This window comes from Coregonus clupeaformis, chromosome 25, assembly GCF_020615455.1.
Source record: "Coregonus clupeaformis isolate EN_2021a chromosome 25, ASM2061545v1, whole genome shotgun sequence".
Classification (NCBI taxonomy): Eukaryota; Metazoa; Chordata; class Actinopteri; order Salmoniformes; family Salmonidae; genus Coregonus; species Coregonus clupeaformis.
This window is the reverse complement of record NC_059216.1, coordinates 1,441,149-1,465,273: the sequence shown is the minus strand read 5'-3', so window position 1 is coordinate 1,465,273 and position 24,125 is coordinate 1,441,149. Positions and strand designations below refer to the sequence as shown.

The 24,125-nt window shown below is 47.3% G+C and overlaps 1 protein-coding gene across 1 annotated transcript in view; it reads left to right on the top strand.

Annotated features, from left to right (window-relative positions):
- The window catches only part of si:ch211-57i17.5 (usherin), an 89,084-nt gene extending 64,959 nt beyond the window's left edge, over positions 1-24,125 (top strand). The window contains exons 12-26 of the mRNA XM_045207407.1: positions 7,883-8,110; positions 8,238-8,570; positions 9,237-10,247; positions 10,484-10,653; positions 12,321-12,645; positions 15,615-15,824; positions 16,013-16,251; positions 16,388-16,605; positions 16,773-16,949; positions 17,220-17,303; positions 18,687-18,916; positions 19,484-19,555; positions 20,720-20,788; positions 21,314-21,499; positions 23,403-24,125. Coding sequence (XP_045063342.1) covers positions 7,883-8,110; positions 8,238-8,570; positions 9,237-10,247; positions 10,484-10,653; positions 12,321-12,645; positions 15,615-15,824; positions 16,013-16,251; positions 16,388-16,605; positions 16,773-16,949; positions 17,220-17,303; positions 18,687-18,916; positions 19,484-19,555; positions 20,720-20,788; positions 21,314-21,499; positions 23,403-23,492 — 3,642 coding nt within the window. The 3' untranslated portion in view covers positions 23,493-24,125. The remainder of the gene's footprint in view (positions 1-7,882; positions 8,111-8,237; positions 8,571-9,236; positions 10,248-10,483; positions 10,654-12,320; positions 12,646-15,614; positions 15,825-16,012; positions 16,252-16,387; positions 16,606-16,772; positions 16,950-17,219; positions 17,304-18,686; positions 18,917-19,483; positions 19,556-20,719; positions 20,789-21,313; positions 21,500-23,402) is intronic.

The window sequence follows — 24,125 nt, the reverse complement described above, 5'->3', positions numbered from 1 at the left end:
ACTGATAATAGCATTCAGAGTGACGTGGTAAATGTCAAAAGGGATTCGTCAAGTAGACACTATTCACAATGATCCTCACAACCGTGCTGGCTGTCTTCAAACAGTGTCAAGTTATTATGCGCTTTGGAAATAGTTTCAAGTTTTTAAGCACAGTGAAATGTCTTTCTTGCAAGCTCTTTCCCAACAATGCAGTAATCAATATCAGTATATCAGAAAGTAGAACACAAGAAACACGCGAAATAAAAATAAGAAGAACACAGGAAAGTAAGTACGGAACGAGCTGCAAAAAATACTCAAACTGGACAGTTTTATCTCCATCTCTTCATTCAAAGACTCAATCATGGACACTCTTACTGACAGTTGTGGCTGCTTCGCGTGATGTATTGTTGTCTGTACCTTCTTGCCTTTGTGCTATTGTCTTTGCCCAATAATGTTTGTACCATGTTTTGTGCTGCTTCCATGTTGTGTTGCTACCATGTTGTTGTCATGTCGTGTTGCTACCATGCTGTGTTGTCATGTGTTGCTGCCATGCTACGTTGTTGTCTTAGGTCTCTCTTTATGTAGTGTTGTGGTGTCTCTCTTGTGTGTTTTGTCCTATATTTGTATTTTTAATCCCAGCCCCCGTCCCCGCAGGAGACCTTTAGCCTTTTGGTAGGCCGTCATTGTAAATAAGAATTTGTTCTTAAATGACATGCCTAGTTAAATAAAGGTTACAAATAAATAAAAATAAATATATACTGTAAGCTATATCCAGTTCCAGGGTCAGTAGCTATACACAGGGTCAGTTCCAGGGTCAGTAGCTATACACAGGGTCAGTTCCAGGGTCAGTGCCAATACCATATTTACAATGTGCAGGGATAATATGAGGGCTCTACGTGGTTGTTTTGTTAAAAACCTCAAACCATTCTGAGATTTCATTCTGGAAGAAAAATATTTAAATATGTTATATTATTATCTTGTTGTGTAAATAGTGCAATGCCTGTTGAATTGATGTGTGTGTGTGCAGTAATTGATGTGTATGTGTGTGTGCGTTTTTGTGTGCATACATGTGTGGCGCAGTGGTCTAAGGCACTGCGCATCACAGTACTAGCTGTGCCGCTAGAGATCCTGGTTCGAATCCAGGCTCTGTCGTAGCCGGCCGCGACCGGGAGACCCATGGGGCGGCGCACAATTGGTCCAGGGTAGGGGAGGGAATGGCCGGCAGGGATGTAGCTCAGTTGGTAGAGCATGGCGTTTGCAACACCAGGGTTGTGGGTTCGATTCCCACGTGGGGCCAGTATGAAAAAAGATATACAGTGGGGGAAAAAGTATTTAGTCAGCCACCAATTGTGCAAGTTCTCCCACTTAAAAAGATGAGAGAGGCCTGTAATTTTCATCATAGGTCAACTATGACAGACAAAATGAGAAAAAAAATTCCTGAAAATCACATTGTAGGATTTTTAATGAATTTATTTGCAAATTATGGTGGAAAATAAGTATTTGGTCAATAACAAAAGTTTCTCAATACTTTGTTATATACCCTTTGTTGGCAATGACACAGGTCAAACGTTTTCTATAAGTCTTCACAAGGTTTTCACACACTGTTGCTGGTATTTTGGCCCATTCCTCCATGCAGATCTCCTCTAGAGCAGTGATGTTTTGGGGCTGTCGCTGGGCAACACTGACTTTCAACTCCCTCCAAAGATTTTCTATGGGGTTGAGATCTGGAGACTGGCTAGGCCACTCCAGGACCTTGAAATGCTTCTTACGAAGCCACTCCTTCGTTGCCCGGGCGGTGTGTTTGGGATCATTGTCATGCTGAAAGACCCAGCCACGTTTCATCTTCAATGCCCTTGCTGATGGAAGGAGGTTTTCACTCAAAATCTCACGATACATGGCCCCATTCATTCTTTCCTTTACACGGATCAGTCGTCCTGGTCCCTTTGCAGAAAAACAGCCCCAAAGCATGATGTTTTCACCCCCATGCTTCACAGTAGGTATGGTGTTCTTTGGATGCAACTCAGCATTCTTTGTCCTCCAAACACGACGAGTTGAGTTTTTACCAAAAAGTTCTATTTTGGTTTCATCTGACCATATGACATTCTCCCAATCCTCTTCTGGATCATCCAAATGCACTCTAGCAAACTTCAGACGGGCCTGGACATGTACTGGCTTAAGCAGGGGGACACGTCTGGCACTGCAGGATTTGAGTCCCTGGCGGCGTAGTGTGTTACTAATGGTAGGCTTTGTTACTTTGGTCCCAGCTCTCTGCAGGTCATTCACTAGGTCCCCCCGTGTGGTTCTGGGATTTTTGCTCACCGTTCTTGTGATAATTTTGACCCCACGGGGTGAGATCTTGCATGGAGCCCCAGATCGAGGGAGATTATCAGTGGTCTTGTATGTCTTCCATTTCCTAATAATTGCTCCCACAGTTGATTTCTTCAAACAAAGCTGCTTACCTATTGCAGATTCAGTCTTCCCAGCCTGGTGCAGGTTTCTGGTGTCCTTTGACAGCTCTTTGGTCTTGGCCATAGTGGAGTTTGGAGTGTGACTGTTTGAGGTTGTGGACAGGTGTCTTTTATACTGATAACAAGTTCAAACAGGTGCCATTAATACAGGTAACGAGTGGAGGACAGAGGAGCCTCTTAAAGAAGAAGTTACAGGTCTGTGAGGTGAGAGCCAGAAATCTTGCTTGTTTGTAGGTGACCAAATACTTATTTTCCACCATAATTTGCAAATAAATTCATTAAAAATCCTACAATGTGATTTTCTGGATTTTTTTTTCTGGATAGTTGACGTGATGAAAATTACAGGCCGAAAATTACAGGCCTCTCTCATCTTTTTAAGTGGGAGAACTTGCATAATTGGTGGCTGACTAAATACTTTTTCCCCCCACTGTTTGTATGCACTAACTGTAAGTCGCTCTGGATAAGAGCGTCTGCTAAATGACTAAAATGTAAAAATGTGTAGCACTCCATCTGAACTCAGAGGACTGGGACACTGGCATCCGCACCCACTCACATACAGAAGGTCAGGCTGCAGGGTGAATTATTAGAGAATTATAAACAGGCACATCCTAGCCGCCCAAGCTCCCTGGGCCTGATGACCTGTCCTGGGGCCTCGAGACGCCAAAAACAATAATGGCTGCCAGTGTGGACCAGGCATGCCCAGAACAGCCCTCCCAGCAGCCACCTCTCCACCCTCTGAGTTGGCCGGAGACATGCAGGCTGCCCCCGTGGCACTGTGTATGAGTGTGTGTGTATTCCACTCACACAGGGCATTAACATACACACACACACACACCACTGTGTGGTGGGCAGTTTCACCTCAGGAGGCTGCTTAGGGGTGGACGGCTCATAATAATGGCCGGAACGGAGCAAATGTAATGGCATCAAACACATGGAAACCATGTGTTTGTTATCATTCCACCTATTCCGCTCCAGTCATTACCACGAGCCCGTTCTCCCCAATTAAGTTGCCACCAATCTCCTGTGGTTTCACCTCATGAAACTCCAAAACAATTACTGCTCCCATGGGGCTGACCTGGACTGTCTCTGGCTGGCATAAAAATGTTATATAAAAATATATATAATAATAATAATAATAATTGCCATGTTGTTCTGCTGCCATGTTGTGTTGCTACCATGTTGTTGTCATGTGGTGTTGCTACCATGTTGTTGTCATGTTGTGTTGCTACCATGTTGTTGTCATGTGGTGTTGCTACCATGTTGTTGTCATGTGGTGTTGCTACCATGTTGTTGTCATGTTGTGTTGCTACCATGTTGTTGTCATGTGGTGTTGCTACCATGTTGATGTCATGTTGTGTTGCTACCATGTTGTTGTCATGTGGTGTTGCTACCATGTTGTTGTCATGTGGTGTTGCTACCATGCTGGGTTGTTGTCTTAGGTCTCTATTTATGTAGTGTTGTGGTGTCTCTCTTGTTGTGATGTTTATTTTGTCCTATTTTTTAAAATTTTTATCCCCCGTCCCCGCAGGAGGCCTTTTGCCTTTTGGGAGGCCGTCATTGTAAATAAGAATTTGTTCTTAACTGACTTGCCTAGTTAAATAAAGGTTAAATAAATAAATATACTGTTACTGTAAATAGGCTTTACATTTCATATCGTTTGGTCTTAATTCAACATTCAACAGGGATTTTTCAAAGGCTACATTTTCCTGCAGTATCGCATGTATTTTGACAGTTTTCTCTCCTGTGAATATATTTAGTGTGTTTTGTATTTGGGAAAGAAGAGAAGCAGAGAGATGAGAGCTTTTACTGTACTAGTGAATAAAGCCAGAGCGCTTACAGAGTTTAAATGAAATGAATGGTGGAATTCTTTGTCGTGTGTGTGTGTGTGTGTGTAGTCTATGACATATGCTAATAGAAGTCCCAGCTCCTCCTTTCTGCTCTGTGACTGTGAGAGATAATCAGCATAATTATTCTGACAAATACACATGGTTATTCTTAATTAGTATGATAGCCTGTCCCTGTCTGCACCGCGTCTGTCCACCTGCATCACACACACACAGGCCAAGGGAGACCTATGCTTGCAGAGAGAGAGAGAGAGAGAGAGAGAGAGAGAGAGAGAGAGAGAGAGAGAGAGAGAGAGAGAGAGAGAGAGAGAGAGAGAGAGAGAGAGAGAGAGAGAGAGAGAGAGAGAGAGAGAGAGAGAGAGAGCAGAATTAGGCCAATACCCGCTAATTATCAAAATCCAGAAAAGAGCCGTTAAATTCTATAACCACTTAAAAGGAAGCGATTCCCAAACCTTCCATAACAAAGCCATCACCTACAGAGAGATGAACTTGGAGAAGAGTCCCCTAAGTAAGCTTGTCCTGGGGCTCTGTTCACAAACACAAACAGACCCCACACAGCCCCAGGACAACAACAACAACAACACAACTAGACCCAACCAAATCATGAGAAAACAAAAAGAGAATTACTTGACACATTGGAAAGAACAAACAAAAAAACAGAGCAAACTAGAATGCTATTTGGCCCTAAACAGAGAGTACACAGTGGCAGAATACCTGACCACTGTGACTGACCCAAACTTAAGGAAAGCTTTGACTATGTACAGACTCAGTGAGCATAGCCTTGCTATTGAGAAAGGCCGCCGTAAGGCAGACCTGGCTCTCAAGAGAAGCCAGGCTATGTGCACACTGCCCACAAAATGAGGTGGAAACTGAGCTGCACTTCCTAACCTCCTGCCAAATGTATGACCATATTAGAGACACATATTTCCCTCAGATTACAGCGATCCACAAAGAATTCGAAAACAAATCCAATTTTGATAAACTCCCTTATCTACTGGGTGAAAAACCACAGTGTGCCATCACAGCTGCAAGATTTGTGACCTGTTGCCACAAGAAAAGGGGCAACCAGTGAAGAACAAACACCATTGTAAATACAACCCATATTTATGTTTATTTATTTTCCCATTTGTACTTTAACTATTTGCACATTGTTACAACACTGTATATATACATAATATGACATTTGAAATGTCTTTATTCTTTTGAAACTTCTGAGTGTAATGTTTACTGTTAATATTTATTGTTTATTTCACTTTTGTTTACTATCTACTTCACTTGCTTTGGCAATGTTAACACACGTTTCCCATGCCAATAAAGCCCTTAAATTGAATTGAATTGAGAGAGAGAGAGAGAGAGAGAGAGAGAGAGAGAGAGAGAGAGAGAGAGAGAGAGAGAGAGAGAGAGAGAGAGAGAGAGAGAGAGAGAGAGAGAGAGAGAGAGAGAGAGAGAGAGAGAGAGAGAGAGAGAGAGAGAGAGAGAGAGAGAGAGAGAGAGAGAGAGAGATGCTTTTTTCTTCCAAATGTTACATTGTGTCGAGCGTAGGCGAGTCCTTTTAAATCTGAGGTAGATATAAATAAGTAAGGCCTGTCCCTGTCTTCTCGCTGTCTATTCCCTTTCTATCTCTCCTCTCTCTCTCCCTCCTGCAATATAACTGTTCACTTTTACCTTCTGAATATCTCAGGGAATGACTCTCTCTCACTTAGAGAAGCAAGGGTAGACTGATATCAACACATTGTTTCATGTTGGCAGACATGAGTGTTTTAATTGAAACCAAACAGCCAACACACACACACCCACACCCACACACAGTCACACACACACACACACACCCCTCCATTAATGAAAAGTTAAACACATCCTCTTGTAGACATCCAAGCTGTAAACATTTATTCAGAAATCTATAACAGAATCAAAGTCGTTTTTTAATGGCAGTCTGGAGTAGGGTGTGCACACGTATCTGTGCGTGTGTGTCTCTCTGTGTGTGTGTGGGAGCCTATTAATGCAGTGTACCGGTGGTGTTTTAGTGAAAGTGTTTGATTGCATTGCCATCTAGGGGCCGCCGAGGAGTCTCTCCGCTCAAATAAAGACACACCAACAGCTGTTGCTATTGACAATGTGCATATGTTAACTGTTTTATGGTCCACATTCTTAAAGGTAGCTTTAAGAATTCTCTCTTTCGCTCTCTATCTATTTTTCTCTCTTATCTCTGTCTTCCTCTCTCTCTTTCCTACTCTCTCTTCCTCTCTCTCACCCTTCACTCTCTCTCCCTCGCTCTCTGTCTGTACTAACTGGGAGTAAGCTGATGCTATTCTCTTCTTTTCTGGCACTGCGGAGAAGTGTGATTTTCAAAGGATTACACTATTGACTTTTGCTCTCTCTCTCTTCCCTCTCTTTTTGTGACAGGGGGGATCATTAATCCTGTTGGCTGTGAATAAAAACCCAGAACAAGTGAAAAAACAACAGAAAATCGTCTGTGTCATGATAGTTTCGACGTGGTTCTGATAATGTGTGTGGGGAGGTTTTATTATGTTGTTAGTGATGGTGGTGTTCAGATCCTCTTATAGCAGAGACAAGGGTTCACATGAATTCCTTTGCACCGTTCTGCAATGGGCCTAGGGTTTCATCATGGTACACAAATACATACATACATACATACACATACACAAATAAATACATACATACACACACGCACACACACACCAGAGAAGGCTGTTTGGAGGAGCAATAGGAGGACAGGCTCATTGTAATGGCTGGAATGGAATAATTGGAACGGAGTCAAACATGTTGTTTCCATGTGTTTGATGTGTTTGGTACCATTCCATTGATTACATTCCAGCCATTACAATGAGCCCGTCCTCCTATAGCTCCTCCCACCAGTCTCCTCTGGCACACACACACACGCTCTCTCACAGACATTCTCACACACACCCATATTCTGGAGCCTAAAATTGTACAAACACACACTTCCACATCCTTACCACTCTCAGTACCCTGTCATAACACACACAGGCCTTTTAAAGCAGTTGTGTTGATAATCAATTAGAAAATGGAGCCTGGCTTTGCAGCCTGCTCTGAGACTTGGCAGTGAGCTGTGTGTTGTCTCTGTGCCGTGGGGTATTGGTGGAGAGTCTGTGGCTTCAGTTTGATACCAGGGCTGTATTCAGGGGCTTTGTAGCTAACACTCCCCTAGGGACCTGTGTGTGTCTTTCTACATGTCTGTCTCTCCCTCTCGGCTGGTCACTTGAGTGTGCAGTTAGTTCAGGATGTAGCCTAGCGTGCGTGTTGATGTCAGCCCCCCGTGTCAAATCCATAAGCATGTTAGGTTTCTATTGTCTGGTTTCTGGTATAATTCCCTCTGAATTCTGCTCTTTGTAAAGATCTCATGGGTTGGTTTTTGGAGTGAAATCTGTCCATGCGTTTGTCTGTGTACATGCATGACTCACTCTCTCTCTATCTCTCTCTCTCCATCTCCATCTCCCTCTCTCTCTCTCCCTCTCGCTCTCTTGGTCTCTCCCTCTCTACCCCTCTTTCTCCCCCTCCCCCCTCTCTCTTCCCCACTCTCTCCCTCCCCCTCTTTTCTGCCCCCCACAGGGCAGTACTCTCCAGGCCAGTGTGTATGGCTTGGAGGCGTTCAGTGTGTACAGTGTGCGTGTGGAGGCAGTGAACGGGGCAGGCAGTGTATCCAGTCCCTGGGTCAGCATTAGGACCCTGGAGGCATCGCCTGCTGGCCTGGCTAACTTCAGTCTGGAGCAGAGAGAGCAGGGCCGGGCCCTTCTGTTAACCTGGGACACGCCTCATACACCCAACGGGGTTATCACGGTACACACACACAGACAGACAGACACACAGACACACACAGACAAATATCAAAGGGGTCATCACAGTACACACACTCACACACTCTGAACTCCCCATCTCTTTTTCTTGCTCTCTCTCTCTCCTCCAGAGTTATAACATCTACAGTGAGGGGAACCTGGAGTTCAGTGGTCTGTCTCGCCAGTTCCTGTTCCGTCGATTAGAACCCTTCTCCCTCTACTCTCTGGTTCTAGAGGCCTGTACCTCCGCAGGCTGTACCCGTACCCTCCCTCAGTCTGTTACCACGGCAGCAGCCCCCCCGGGCGCTCAGCCCGCCCCCATACCCAGCGCTATTGGCCCACACAGCGTAGAACTCACCTGGAGCCTGCCCACTTATCCCAACGGACCAATAAGAGAGTACTTCCTGCTGGGGTGGAGTCTGGATGAGGGGAGAAGGGGGAACAACGAGGAAACAACTGCCAAGGTGTGTATCCTCATTATCTTTGCTGCTCTTTGGTAATACTTCTACCTTAAACAGAAAAAGACAGTGTACTACATATAAGAAAAAGGGATTTAATATAATACAATAATATATGCCATTTAGCAGACGCTTTTATCCAAAGCGACTTACAGTCATGTGTGCATACATTTTACGTATGGGTGGCCCCGAGAATTGACAGTAAATGTTTCACAGCAGCAGATAGGACTGTATCACTGATATTTTGTGAGTCGACTTTTGAACGTTCTAATGACTAGTCAACAGTAGGGCTGGGATGATACCAGTATCACAATACTCTTTAGTAACGTGGCAAGGAAAAAAACACAAAGCGGATTTAACTTCTTAATGAGAACAGGCCTAATGTTGGAAACAAACATCATTATGTTGTCATCCAGAGTCACATTAATTTATTTTCCAAGCTATAGCACACAATATTTTACACACAGCAGGTTTCTAATGGACCAAAGAGTTTGGTCTGCTTCGTGTTTTCATTTTTGCCATGGAAATATTGCGATACTGGTATAGTCCCGGTCCTACTCATCAGTGTTCATTTGATCCTTTGTCACAATCTTAACCTGTCTATTTCAGTTATATGATCATCATTAGCTGTTGATATATTGCATGAATACATTGTGGATATTTTTCTGTCAGGTACTGTTCCGTGAGAGTTCCACCCAGGCTTCTAGTTTCTCCCACACTGTGACGGGGCTGCGGCCCTGGACCCAATATCAGTTCAGTGTCCGCGTCCACAACCCCGCCGGACACGCAGACAGCCCCTGGGTTACCGTGACAACAAGACAGGCCCCCCCACATGGCCTAACACCCCCCTCTGTTGTCCACATGAAGGGGAACCCCTATGAGCTCCTGGTGTCATGGACCCCCCCACTGGAGAGTAACGGGGTGCTTCTCTCTTATAGGATCCAGAGAGACAACGTCAGTTTCTCTTTTAGTTTTGACCCCAGTGTTTTCAACTACACAGACGAGGACCTGTCTGCCTTCACCTCCTATAGATATGCTATTACAGCCTGTACTGCTGAGGGCTGTGTTACTAGTCCTGAAACACACGTAAAGACACTGGAGGCTCCTCCCGCTGCAGTGGACTTTCCCACCATAACCAGCATCACAGCTGATAGTATCAACGTGTCCTGGACCGTTCCATTAATACAGAACGGGGAGGTGACGCAGTACACGCTGGAGGCCAACGGAAAGGAGGTTTACCGTGGGAGGGGCTTGTCTGTGGTGATGTCAGAGCTGCGGCCGCATACACTCTACCGCCTCGTCCTATTGGCTTGTACCAACGGGGGGTGTACCCCCAGCACCCCTATCAAGGCTCAAACCCTTGAGGCCCCTCCTCGTGGTCTAAATCCCCCCTCCCTCAAAGTCACCGGCCCAGAGTCTCTCGAAATCACATGGGGCGCACCGAAACACCCCAACGGTGTCGTCACCGGTTACGAGCTCCACCGGGACGGCCAGGTCATCTACGTCGGCAGGGAAACGCGTTACCATGACTTCACGCTGTTGCCGAGCGTGGAGTATGGCTACAGCGTAACGGCTAACAACAGTCGGGGAGCAGTGACCAGCTCTGTGGCCAAGGCCAGGACTCACCCGTCCGCTCCCTCTGGTGTTGGGCCTCCCACACTGCAGCCTCTGGGGCCACGGCAGGTCAGTAAGAGGAGTGGGAGTTGTACAAAACACGTCTGTTTAAATAGTTTGAGAATACATGTAAATACGCTAATCTTTATTTCTGCGCATTTCAAAGTGACAAATATTTCCGAAAGACCTCCATTCCTAATACATGTTCATGTGTCTGAGGTCCTACTGTAGTTTCAATTCTGCCACTTCTACTCACATTGTTAATACTATTGTCAATGGTATATGAGATGTGTAATGTTGTGAAGGTGAGGGTGGACTGGGAGCCCCCAGCGAGACCTAATGGGGTGATCGTCAGCTACACGGTATACCAGAGAGACCCGACCCTGCCCTCAACATACAGCTTCCTGTATGACCCAGAACACAGCGCCTTCTCCAGACGCTCCATCATACTGAAGGAGCTCACATCCTACCACAGGTCAGTCACTAACTAACCCCTTACCTCTAACCTCTAGCCACAGGTACAGAGAGTGTGTGTGTGTGTGGGGGGGGACCCTTTATTTTTAGGAACCCTTTATTGACACTATTTAGCGACTGTACAGACAAAGCAAAATCAAGAGAAAGAGAGAGATACAGAGAGAGAGAGAAGTGAATGAGTAAATGAAGGAGAGCGATAAATATAAAGAAAGTTATGGAGAAAAGAGGGAAGGAGAGAGAGAAATAGAGTGATAGAGACAGACAATAGAGAGGGACCCAAATAAGTCAAAGGGACAGCATCCAGAGAGAGATGGATAGAGATGGAGGGAGGGAGGGAGGGAGGGAACTAGGGGACGGAGAGAGATAGAGAGAGGGAGATATTGAGAGAGAGGGAGAGATTGAGAGAGATGGAGAGAGGGAGGGAGCTAGGGAGGGAGAGAGGGAGAGAGATGGAGAGAATCAACCTTGAGGCAGTGGTCATGTCTCCATGATCCTGTATGTACGTGTGGGGTGGTGTGTTTCTGGGTGTGTGCATGTGGGGTGGTGTATTCCTGTGTGTGGGTGTGAGGGTGTGTGTGTTCATGCGTGTGGGTGGGGTGGTGTGTTCCTGTGTGTGGGTGGGGTGGGGTGTTCCTGTGTGTGGGTGGGGTGGTGTGTTCCTGTGTGTGGGTGGGGTGGTGTGTTCCTGTGTGTGGGTGGGGTGGTGTGTTCCTGTGTGTGGGTGGGGTGTTGTGTTCCTGTGTGTGGGTGGGGTGTTGTGTTCCTGTGTGTGGGTGGGGTGGTGTGTTCCTGTGTGTGCGGGTGGGGTGGTGTGTTCCTGTGTGTGTGGGTGGGATGGTGTATTCCTGTGTGTGCGGGTGGTGTGTTCCTGTGTGTGTGTGTTCCTGTGTGTGTGTGTGTGAGGGTGTGTGTGTAAGGTGAAATACTGATAAGACCCAGATAATAAAAGCTCATCATCTTTATCATCTACAAATCCCCACCACTCCTCCTCCCAGATGACCTTCTCTCTATTCTACTCCTCCTCCCAGATGACCTTCTCTCTATTCTACTCCTCCTCCCAGATGACCTCTCTATTCTACTCCTCCTCCCAGATGACCTTCTCTCTATTCTACTCCTCCTCCCAGATGACCTTCTCTCTATTCTACTCCTCCTCCCAGATGACCTTCTCTCTATTCTACTCCTCCTCCCAGATGACCTTCTCTCTATTCTACTCCTCCTCCCAGATGACCTTCTCTCTATTCTACTCCTCCCAGATGACCTCTCTATTCTACTCCTCCTCCCAGATGACCTTCTCTCTATTCTACTCCTCCTCCCAGATGACCTTCTCTCTATTCTACTCCTCCTCCCAGATGACCTTCTCTCTATTCTACTCCTCCTCCCAGATGACCTTCTCTCTATTCTACTCCTCTCTCTCTGTTGCATTTCTATCTCGCCCTCCCTCTCTTTCTCTCAATTTTTTCTTTCCCCCTTTCTCTCTCTCTCTTCTAAAGCACTGCACGGAAAAGACAGAATGACATTTAGGTAGAAATATGTGTAATATTGAATGTGTAATATTGTAATAATGACAACATTGAGATATAATACATACTGTATATGATACTAAGTGTATGTTGACAGACCTGTGTCTATAGCTGTGTGTATATCTGTGTGTCTCTGTGTGTCTATCAGGTACGAGGTGAGAGTGGAGGCGTGTACAGAGCTGGGCTGTGCCTCCAGTGACTGGGTCTCAGTGCTGACACTAGAGTCTCCTCCTACTGGCCAGACCATACCACTGCTAGAGCTACAGAGAGATGCCAGGGGCCTACAGACCGTCTTTCTGCTCTCTTGGTCCCCCCCAGCCCAGCCCAATGGTAGAGTCCTACACTATGAGGTCTATAGGAGAGTGGGTCAGAACACTGAGGTTAGCGGGGGTGCAGCAGCGCTGGTGTGTAGGAATGCTTCCTCAATGTGCCGTGATGCCGGTCTCCTGCCCTACACTGACTACCAGTACCAGGTAGGTACACAGTCTGGCTAACACAGTCTGGCTAACACAGGGGTGGGGAACCACAGTCTGCATTGTGTGCATGTTTTTGTTCCAGCCCATCACTAACACACACTAACACACGCTAACACACACTAACACACCCCTCCCCCTTCCCTAACCCCACTCAGCCCCACTCAGATTGATGTTGTAATGCTAGTCCATATTAATGTGGTGGTTTGCGTGTTGTCGCTAATTGACAGGCTACCCTTTAGAGCACAATAACATTAGCATCCTGCCTGTCAGCCACGCTAGCCGAGGGCAGAGCCACGCTCTAATTGATTGAGTTTGCCTGATTGTTCGGTCTTATTTACCAGCCGTAATTTATGACAGGGGGAGTTGGGGCTGAGAGATGACAGGTGGGTGACAGAGCCATTAATCATTGGCAGACAAGAGCACCCGTCATTACCATCGAGCCAATCGAATTAGTCGCTTACCTCACCCTCCCGGATACGGACATGTATCGGAAAGACCTTTTAAATGTCGGGTGTAGGGCCCCAAGGGAGTTTGGGGGGGGGACCCTGTATACATGAGGAGATACGCTAACCGGAAGTGAGAGAGATTGGGGGTGCTTCTAAAGTTTATGTTGTGTGTTTGACTACTAGCCTATATGAAGTGTTTATGTACAAACACTGTTTGTGGGTTATCCCCATTCATCACATGAGAGAGGAGACAGAGTAGGAGGGGTAATTTCTCCCCAGCAACACAAGGAAGGACAGAGTCCCACCACAGTACAGAGGGAGATCAAATTAGCTTAATTAGCCCAGGTCGTCATGTTTTATTGGCAGGTTTATGCCAGCCTTTAATTAACACCCACTTTCACCCAACTTACCCTCCGACCCTTGTCTCCACGATGATGACACCGCTAGGACAGCCAATCCGAGAGCTCGGACCGTGGCGGCGAGGCTCAGCTGACCAATCAGAGGGCGCAGAGCGAGTCCACGCAGCTTGGGTAGATTTTTGTTGCCATGGCCACTCAAATGGCTTTTAAAAAAACAACATTATAACCTGGACTAGATATCTTAGTATGCACACTGTGTGGAGGCCGTAAAATGTCTGTAACTCATACAAGGACACACAGATATAGCTCTAAATGCTAGACATCTCCTTTCTGTATCTAGGGAGAAATGGCCTTACGAAGGGAGAAATGGCCTAACGAAGGGAGAAATGGCCTAATGAAGACACACAGTGGCAGAGAAGTTGCTACATTTAAACTCTGGTAGCATGATATTGTATCTAAGGTTGGAAAATGTTGGTAAATTTCAAAAAATTCCCAGGTTTTCCAGAAATCCCGGTTGGAATATTCCTTAGAAAGGAATAAGTAGGAAATCCTGGATTTCTGGAAAACCTGGGAATTTTGGGAAAGTTACCAACATTTTGCAACCCTAATGATATCTAAACAGTGTGAAAACACACTACACCAGTGAAAGCTGTTACACTACCGGTAGCCTTGTCGAGAACCAGGCTTCAGAGGTATGGCAACACCAGAATACACTACCGGTAACCTCGTCGAGAACCAGGCTTCAGAGGAATGGCAACGCCAGACTACACTACCGGTAGCCTCGTCAAGAACCAGGCTTCAGAGGAATGGCAACGCCAGACTATACTACCGGTAGCCTCTGTTTCTTGACGTCTTCGGAGTAATGCCAACGACAGACTACATTCCCGATAGCCTCGTCAAGAAACAGGCTTCGGAGGTATGGCTACACCAGACTACACTACCTGTACCTAAAGAAAGTGGCCACAACACATTGTGTCAAGTTTTGTATGTTAAGTTGTCGCAGAAACTTCATCCCCAAGTCACACACACACACACACACCAATCCCCACCACCACCCTCTTGACCTTTTCTCCATCTAGGTGACAGGATGACCTCTCTCCTCTCTCCCCCCTTGGATTCTGACACTCAGGAACAGTGTGTGTGGGATTCTGAATGCGTGTGCTCCTCTCCTCTCTGTCCGACTGCATCTCGTCTCAGATCTATCATCCTGATTGATCACAGGGTAATTGGCTGTTATTGAGGCTAATTTAACCCTCTCCGCCGCCGCATCCATCTGCCACCTCCACTGCTCCTGACAATCTACAAATGACTTACCCATGCAAATATCCACCTGCCTGATCCTGAGCTGTGTTCCCCTGTAATTACACTAACACTGCCTGGGAAACAAGATGAGCCTGGTGTAGAGAGAGAGAGAGAGAGAGAGAGCGAGAGCGAGAGCGAGAGCGAGAGAGAGAGAGAGAGAGAGAGAGAGAGAGAGAGAGAGAGAGAGAGAGAGAGAGAGAGAGAGAGAGATGCTTGTTCAAGGGAGAGAAGCACTTCTGCACTTTTTTATTTCGCTCTCTTTCCTACGTTCGTTACCTCCTACTCTCACTCTCTCTCTCTCTCTTTATAACTGTATTTGTCGGCCCGCTGTCTCAATCTCAGCCCCCCGCCCCTCTCCCTCTCTCTCCTCCTCCTGCCTCCCACAGTGTGACAGTTCTCCAGTGAGAAGGTGAGGGGTTGACAGTGGACATCTTCCTCAGTTCACCTGTAGCTGGCCCTAGCTCTCACTCTCACTGCATTCTAAAGATGTACACACTCACACACACACACTCACTCACTCACACACACATACACTCACACACACACACACTCACACTCAGCCAGAGAGGTACAGTGACTGAAGTGGACTCTTTTAGTCAGGTGACAGCGATGCGATGGGAGTAGACTCACACAGACAGGTGACTAACTCTTAGACCTAGTAATGTACTCCTGATACAGCCTCATGAATGAGCAGTAAGGGGACTTTCTCCAGGTTTTTCTGATTAGCAATTGTGTTAGTACAAGTGTTTAGTATGTTAGTGCTGGAACAAAAGCCTGCTGGGTTGGTGACCACTGCTTTGATTTTGTGCAAAGATAACATACTTGTCATAAACATAACATAATCCTTTTTGATTGACAGGTTTGGGCGGTGAATTCTGTTGGTCGTTCAGGAAGCCAGTGGGCCAATGGGAGAACAGGTCCCGCTCCTCCTGAGGGTGTTGGCCCACCAACCTTCCTGCGTATCTTAGCAACCTCGGCTGTTGTTGACATTCGCCCCCCCACCAGGCCCAACGGCATCGTCAGCCTCTACAGGGTGTTCTCACAGGGCCCCAACGCTACACACACACTGGTAACACACACACACAATCTGGTAATACACACACATACTCTGGTAACAAACACTATTGAGACACACACTCACTTGTAACAAGTGCACACACTAGTAACACACACACACACAAACAAACACATACACAAGCACACACCGAAGAGATAACTTCACTTTTCTGTGACTCATTCTCTCTCTCTCTCTCTCAGTTGTCAGAGGGGACATCTCGTCAGCAGACCCTCCATGATCTGAGTCCATACACTCAGTACTGGGTAGGAGTAGAGGCATGTACCTGCTACCAGTGCTGCAGCCAGAGCCCTGTGAGTGAGCTGCGCACCCAGGCCTCCCCCCCAGCACACCAGCCGTCCCCTCGCCCAGTGGCTCTGACATCACGCTCAGCACAGGTGGAGTGGGACGAACCGCTCGCCCCCAACGGACTCATTGAGAGGTAGAGAGAAAGAGAGAGAAACACAAACACAAACATATATATATATATATATATATATATATATATATTAATATTAATGCCTCTGCTTCCTCTTTCACTCTGCTCTTGTCCCTTCTCTCTCTATCTCTCTCTCTAGTTGTGAGCTGCACGTTCGTTCCTCCTGCCCCCAGCCTCCCCAGCCAGTCCCGCCCCTCTGTGTGGAGGGACCAATAGAAACGCGGTTCTTCGGGCGGGGCAGGAATTACAACGTGACAGGTCTGCAGCCCTACTCCAGCTACCAGCTCAGAGCTGCTTGTTATAACAACATGGGTAGTACCGCCTCCAACTGGACTACTGTTACTACACTAACTGAGGGTAAGACATCTAACCCTGACCTCTAACCTCTAACCCCTGACCTCTAGCCCTGTTATAACAACATGGGTAGTACCGCCTCCAACTGGACTACTGTTACTACACTAACTCTCTCTCCCTCTCTCTCTCACCCCCTTCCCTGCCTCTTTCTCTCCCCCTCTCTCCTCCAGCTCCTCAGTATATCTCTCCATTTGAGGTGTACAGTAACCTGACTATGGTGTGGCTGGACTGGAGTGCCTCTTTCTCTCTGAACGGTCCTCTGAGAGACTACTCACTGATAGACAACAACCTGAGAGTCTACATTGGCTTCCACAGCTACCTCTATATACCTCGCACCTCAGAGAAGAGTGAGACAACACACACACACCTCACAGATGCCGAGTCCCTCTATGAGCAATATCTCTCCATCTGATTCGTTCTGAAGATGAGTGGTTTTTATGGCACTACTCTACTACTCTTACACATCTACAACTATCTATTTCTCTCTCTCACTCTCCTCCCTCCCTCCCCCCCCTCCCTCCCTCCCTCCCCCCTCCCTCCCTCCCTCCCTCCCCCCCTCCTCCCTCCCTCCCCCTCCCTCCCTCCCTCCCCCCTCCCTCCCTCCCTCCCTCCCTCAGCCCTCTCCCTCCAGGTGACCTGTACTACAGACATTGGCAGTGCCAGCACCCCTATCATCAGATACAGTCCTGCTACAGGCATGGGTGAGACAGCACACACACACACACCAACTCTATGCCAGTATTCACCAACCGGTCGTTCTTCAAGGCATTCCAAGTCGATCACCAAACATTTCTGTAGAAAAGCCAACGATAAAGCTTTGCGTTCCTATTATTATTATTTGTATTCGCCTTGCACTGTTGGTGGTAGGTGCAGTTGATTCAAGTGCGCCTAGTAGGCAAAGTGTTCCCATTTTGAACCATTTAATTTGTCTGAAAGGACAAACTCCGCATTTTAGTCATTTAGCAGATGCTCTTATCCAGAGCGACTTACATTATTTATTTATTTTCCTACCCCCTGTGGGAATCGAACCCACAACCCTGGCGTTGCAAACGCCATGCTCTATCAACTGAGCTACATCCCTGCCGGCCATTCCCTCCCCTACCCTGGACGACGCTGGGCCAATTGCGCGCCACCCCATGGGTCTCCCGGTCACGGCCGGCTACGACAGAGCCTGGATTCGAACCAGGATCTCTAGTGGCACAGCTAGCACTGCAATGCAGTGCCTTAGACCACTGCGCCACTCGGGCGACTAAATCAAGCGCACCTACTGCGCTGGCCAATCGGATAGCTCAAATCACTGTGCTTCTCCCTACTTCCACTCGTGCTTCAACCAGTGCTACAGCTGCAATAAATGAGTAGCCAAGTGTATCGATAGCCCTGCGTTTTATTATTATTAGCAGCTCATCGTGTCTATTTTAATATCAAGGAATATTTCACTTTCTCTGGTCATAGGAACAACATGAATTTGTGCATTAGGCAGAAATAATGTGGTGCGACTCGAGTTTGGCCATCAGGTGGAAGACGGTGTCCCCTTTCTCTGGTGGTCAGTCTCACCGGAGGAAAGGAGAGAGCAGGGACCGTGAGAGGCGGACCCTCTGCTGCTCTCTCTCTCCCTCTGCTGACATTGACCATCAGTTGCAGGTATTGTCAGTCCAGTAAAATAAAAAAGCAAATTATTTAAATGTCCCCTCAGATGTGCCTCGCAAGTGATACAACAACTGATCTATTTTGTTATCAAAGCTCGAGTTTTGAAATATAATATGGTCTGAGAATAACAATATTGGCAGGTCAAGCATATAATCAATATGCTGTGATAATGTATTAAGCCTACCACACAAACCTCATTTCTACAGAACTGTTTTTATTAGGTTAATGTTGCACAGGTTTACATTTTTTAAGTGATGTTATTTTTGTATTTATTCTGAGCGGTAGATCTCGGTTTGCTTTTGGACTCTGAAAGTGATCTTGACTCAGAAAGGTTGGTGGCCACTGCTCTATGCTAACCTTTCTACCTCTGTAAGTGGGGTTTTTGTTGTATCAGATCCCTACTCTAAGCTGCACACCTCCACACTCTCTCCCCCCAGGTCCGGTGGAGCCCACCCCAGGAGGGAAGCAGGGTGTGGGGACCCAGGGAGCTCCAGTCTACTCTGAGCTGTGGTTCATCCTACTGCTAGTCCTACTGGGTCTCCTGGTCCTGGCTGTGCTGCTGGGCCTGGTGCTGAGGAGGGCCCTGAGGAAAGAACCCTTCATTAGGGAACGCCCCCCTCTCGTCCCCCTGCAGAAGAGGAGCCAGGCAGGAGGAGACGCTTACATGGTGAGAGAGAGACCCAATTCCAAACGCCCACTATCCGTAACCCTAGGTACTTTGTGTAGACCTTAAAGGATTGAATAAGTATTAGCGATGTGATAATGGCTCTATCTTGTCATTGCTAATACCTGTCCATATGTTTTAAATGAAGTATATAAAAAAAAAAATGTATACTGAAGATTTTTGAACAGGCAGTCTTTTATGAAATGAGCTTTCTTCTGTTGCACTGACTTAAATTCAGCCTCTTGCCCACTAGAGGGCGATGACAACCCATTTATTATGTACTAGCAGAGGTGCCCTCTTGTGGTTTTGAAATGCCTGAATCCTTTTTCTGTATATGTAATAATGTGTGGAAAGACATTGACAACTAATTGTACATTTGACTATTCACTGTGCCTCAGGTGATTTCCATTTCCTTCATGTTATATTCTGTCATTATTTTCTTCTTCTTCTTTTTCTTCCCATTCTTCCTACTTGCCCTCTCTTTCCTACTTGCCCTCTCTTTCCTACTTGCCCTCTCTATCCTACTTGTCCTTTCTGTTCTCCTCACTCCTCTTGTCTCCTCCCTCTCAGAGGCCGTATTCTAGCATGTGTTCTAAACACCACGCCAGTACTCTGCTCCTCACTGACCTCTCCACTGTTGCAGTAAGCCTGTCTCGGTCTCTCTGTCTGTATATGTCTCTGTCCACACGTATGCATCGACATGCTTATAACACGTGTGTGCTTCTACATCAGGGTTCCCCAACTGGCGGCCCGCGGGTCATTTTATTTGGCACTCCCAAGTTTTCTGAGCAAAAAAAAAGGGTAACACTTTACTTGACACACAGTGACATAACTTGTCATAACCTGTCATAATATGGTAATAACACTGTCATGGCCCATATATTTAGACCTGTTGTGACATATATTGTGTTATTTTATGGCTGGTTATGACACCTACATAAGAGTGTCAAAACCCACATTTATGCTCCTGAAATCTGCTCCTGCATTCATCCCAGTCATCAACAACAGAGCATTGGGGTAGGTTGATGTCTGACATCAATGTGTGCACAATTACAATGCTAATTTAATATGGTCAAAATATTTTACAAACATACTGTTGACATGTGGGCTATGGTGTAATGGAATGTTTTGCCTTGTGTGGTAGGTTTTGTAAGTGTCATAACCAGCCATAAAATAACTACTGTGGTAGTTTTTGTGGGTTTTTACACTCTTATGTAGGTGTCATAACCAGCAATAAAATAACGCAATATATGTCACAACAGGTCTAAATATATGTGTGATGACAGTGTCATGACCATATTATAACAGGTTATGACAAGTTATTTCAGCTGTTATGACGCTGGGTGTCAAGTAAAGTGTTACCAAAATATTATCTATATTTTTTTATTATTATTTATTGTTGGACATAAAAGACTAAAAACGCCAGCCAATCAGCTCCAAGTGATTTACATTTTGGAAATCTGTTCCAAAGTATTCCCACGCATAATAGAGAGATATGTGTGATCATATACAAATGTAAGCAAGGTTTGAAATTATTATGTTTTAGTCAAATATTATATCTGTTTGGGCTTCTTGCGGTCAATTTGCAGTTATTTGTAATTAGGTTCCCGGGTCCCTGATCATCCGCTGAAGAAATAATCGCCCTGCGGCTGAATCTCGTTGATTATCCCTTTTCTACATAATAACACATGTGTGCATCAACACCCTTATGACCCATATGTATGTGTCCTCCTATAAAGTTAACACACACTGCAAACTCTCACACACACACAGCTGATGTGTCACACAATGCCTCTGTCCCAGCAGTTTGATACGGTAACAGACTGTCTAGAAGACAGCAACGTGACTCTAAAGAGCTACACTATGAACTATGAGGTAGGAGGGGACAGAGTGTCTGCATGCACCCTGCTATATACAACCTTATGGATGGGTTAAGGGGGAAAGGGAGTGTGCATGCATCCCACTAACTCTTACACACTTGGCAGGTTGAGAGAGTGTGCATGTACCACCTTATAACCCCAAATGGAAGCATGCATAATTTGAGTCTCAGACTAACACGTCTGCTGTAGTTTACAATCAACTGGTGTCACTGATTTCTCCTGGAGGGTGAGATGATTTGGGTGATTCTTGATTCAGCTGTGCCTGGCCTATGTTTCTGTTTAGAATTTACGCTTTAATGGTTAAATGACCATTTAATGTGGACATGTGGGTCGTGTTACTCTTGGTGTGTGGCATACTGTTTTAGTATGTGGGATACTTCTATTCTACTGGTGGGTGGGTTAATGTTTCAGTATGTGGGATACTTCCATTGTATTGGTGTGTGGCTGATGATTGTGCTTATGAAGGTCGGTATATGGATGTATGATCCACCTCTACTTCCTGTTACCCATCACCCCCCAGGGCCTGACGGACAGTAAGATTGTGGGTGGCGGCTCTCGATTCAGCCCCATGTCTGTCCTCCGCGTGCCCAGCCAATCACAGCTCAGCCACGCCTACTCCCAGAACTCTCTGCACCGCAGCGTCAGTCAGCTGATCGAACAGGACAGGAAGTCTCTGATGGGGGAGGGAGGACAAGACTCTGGACTGGTGAGGAGGGAGGACACGACTCTGGACTGGGGAGAGGGGGAGGAGGAAGGACACGACTCTGGACTGGGGAGAGGGGGAGGAGGAAGGACACGACTCTGGACTGGTGAGATGGGGAGGAGGGAGGACACGACTCTGGACTGGTGAGATGGGGAGGAGGGAGGACACGACTCTGGACTGGGGAGATGGGGAGGAGGGAGGACACGACCCTGGAATGGTGAGATGGGGAGGAGGGAGGACACGACTCTGGACTGGTGAGATGGGGAGGAGGGAGGACACGACTCTGGACTGGTGAGATGGGGAGGAGGGAGGACACGACTCTGGACTGGTGAAATGGGGAGGAGGGAGGACACGACTGTGGACTGGGGAGGAGGGGAGGAGGGAGGACACGACTCTGGACTGGTGAGATGGGGAGGAGGGAGGACACGACTCTGGACTGGTGAGATGGGGAGGAGGGAGGACACGACTCTGGACTGGTGAGATGGGGAGGAGGGAGGACACGACTCTGGACTGGGGAGATGGGGAGGAGGGAGGACACGACTCTGGACTGGTGAGATGGGGAGGAGGGAGGACACGACTCTGGACTGGTGAAATGGGAAGGAGGGAGGACACGACTCTGGACTGGGGAGATGGGGAGGAGGGAGGACACGACTCTGGACTGGTGAGATGGGGAGGAGGGAGGACACGACTCTGGACTGGTGAAATGGGGAGGAGGGAGGACACGACTCTGGACTGGGGAGGAGGGGAGGAGGGAGGACACGACTCTGGACTGGGGAGGAGGGGAGGAGACGACTCTGGACTGGTGAAATGGGGAGGAGGGAGGACACGACTCTGGACTGGGGAGATGGGGAGGAGGGAGGAGGGAGGACACGACTCTGGACTGGTGAGGAGGGAGGACACGACTCTGGACTGGTGAAATGGGGAGGAGGGAGGACACGACTCTGGACTGGTGAAATGGGGAGGAGGGAGGAAACGACTCTGGACTGGTGAGATGGGGAGGAGGGAGGAAACGACTCTGGACTGGGGAGATGGGGAGGAGGGAGGACACGACTCTGGACTTGGGAGGAGGGAGGACACGACTCTGGACTTGGGAGGAGGGAGGACACGACTCTGGACTGGGGAGATGGGGAGGAGGGAGGACACGACTCTGGACTTGGGAGGAGGGAGGACACGACTCTGGACTTGGGAGGAGGGAGGACACGACTCTGGACTTGGGAGGAGGGAGGACACGACTCTGGACTGGTGAGATGGGGAGGAGGGAGGAAACGACTCTGGACTGGTGAGATGGGGAGGAGGGAGGAAACGACTCTGGACTGGTGAGATGGGGAGGAGGGAGGACACGACTCTGGACTGGGGAGATGGGGAGGAGGGAGGACACGACTCTGGACTGGGGAGATGGGGAGGAGGGAGGAAACGACTCTGGACTGGTGAGATGGGGAGGAGGGAGGAAACGACTCTGGACTGGTGAGGAGGGAGGAGGGAGGACACGACTCTGGACTGGTGAAATGGGGAGGAGGGAGGACACGACTCTGGACTGGGGAGATGGGGAGGAGGGAGGACACGACTCTGGACTGGTGAGGAGGGAGGAGGGAGGACACGACTCTGGACTGGTGAAATGGGGAGGAGGGAGGACACGACTCTGGACTGGTGAAATGGGGAGGAGGGAGGACACGACTCTGGACTGGTGAGGGGGGAGGAGGGAGGACACGACTCTGGACTGGTGAGGAGGGAGGACACGACTCTGGACTGGTGAGATGGGGAGGAGGGAGGACACGACTCTGGACTGGTGAGGGGGGAGGAGGTGGGAGGAGTAGAAGGTCCTACAATATAATGCTTAAATCCCACTGATGATCTCAGATTGTGTTCCATTATATGATCTCTGACCATGATGTTGTTTCTGTTGCAGTATGTGGAGGATGATGAGTTTGTTGAAGCCATCAAAGCCTTCAGCTCTGTGAGGAAGGAACACACCATGTTCACAGACACACACCTCTAGATGGGGTACCCACACACCTACACACACACTACAACCACCAACATCTGGGCTCTCGACATACTACAACCGAACTGAAAACCCAGACCTCAACATACTAACCCCCATCAAAACATGAACACAAACCATGGACTTCAAACTGAAACCAGGAAACCCTGATCTCAAGTTAGGAATCCTGGATTCAGAACTGAAAGAATCCCAGGCTTTCTAAAATGTAAATACTTGTCATTATTACTTTATGCCAACTGTCATAACCTGGAAACAGCTAAACATTTGTGTGGAACTCAAAGCAATGCCTCTCACCTCTTTCATTTCAATCTAACAGTTAACCTACTGTAAGTGTGTGGTAACTGTGCCTAGTAGACCTAGCATCAAGGACATTTTTACATGGTATTTGTGACAAGACCATTTTTATAATCAGTGTAAAAGCCAACTATTTTTGTGTCTTAAATATATCCACAAATGTATAATCTGACAGTGTTTGGTTGATCAATGTTTTAGTAATATTTTTCTTGAGGTTAAGCAGAGTGCTGTGTGGTGCTTCGACACCTAACATTGTGTTTCAAACTACACTACATGACCAAAAGTATGTGGACACCTGCTCGTCCACTCTTCTGGGAAGGCTTTCCACTAGAT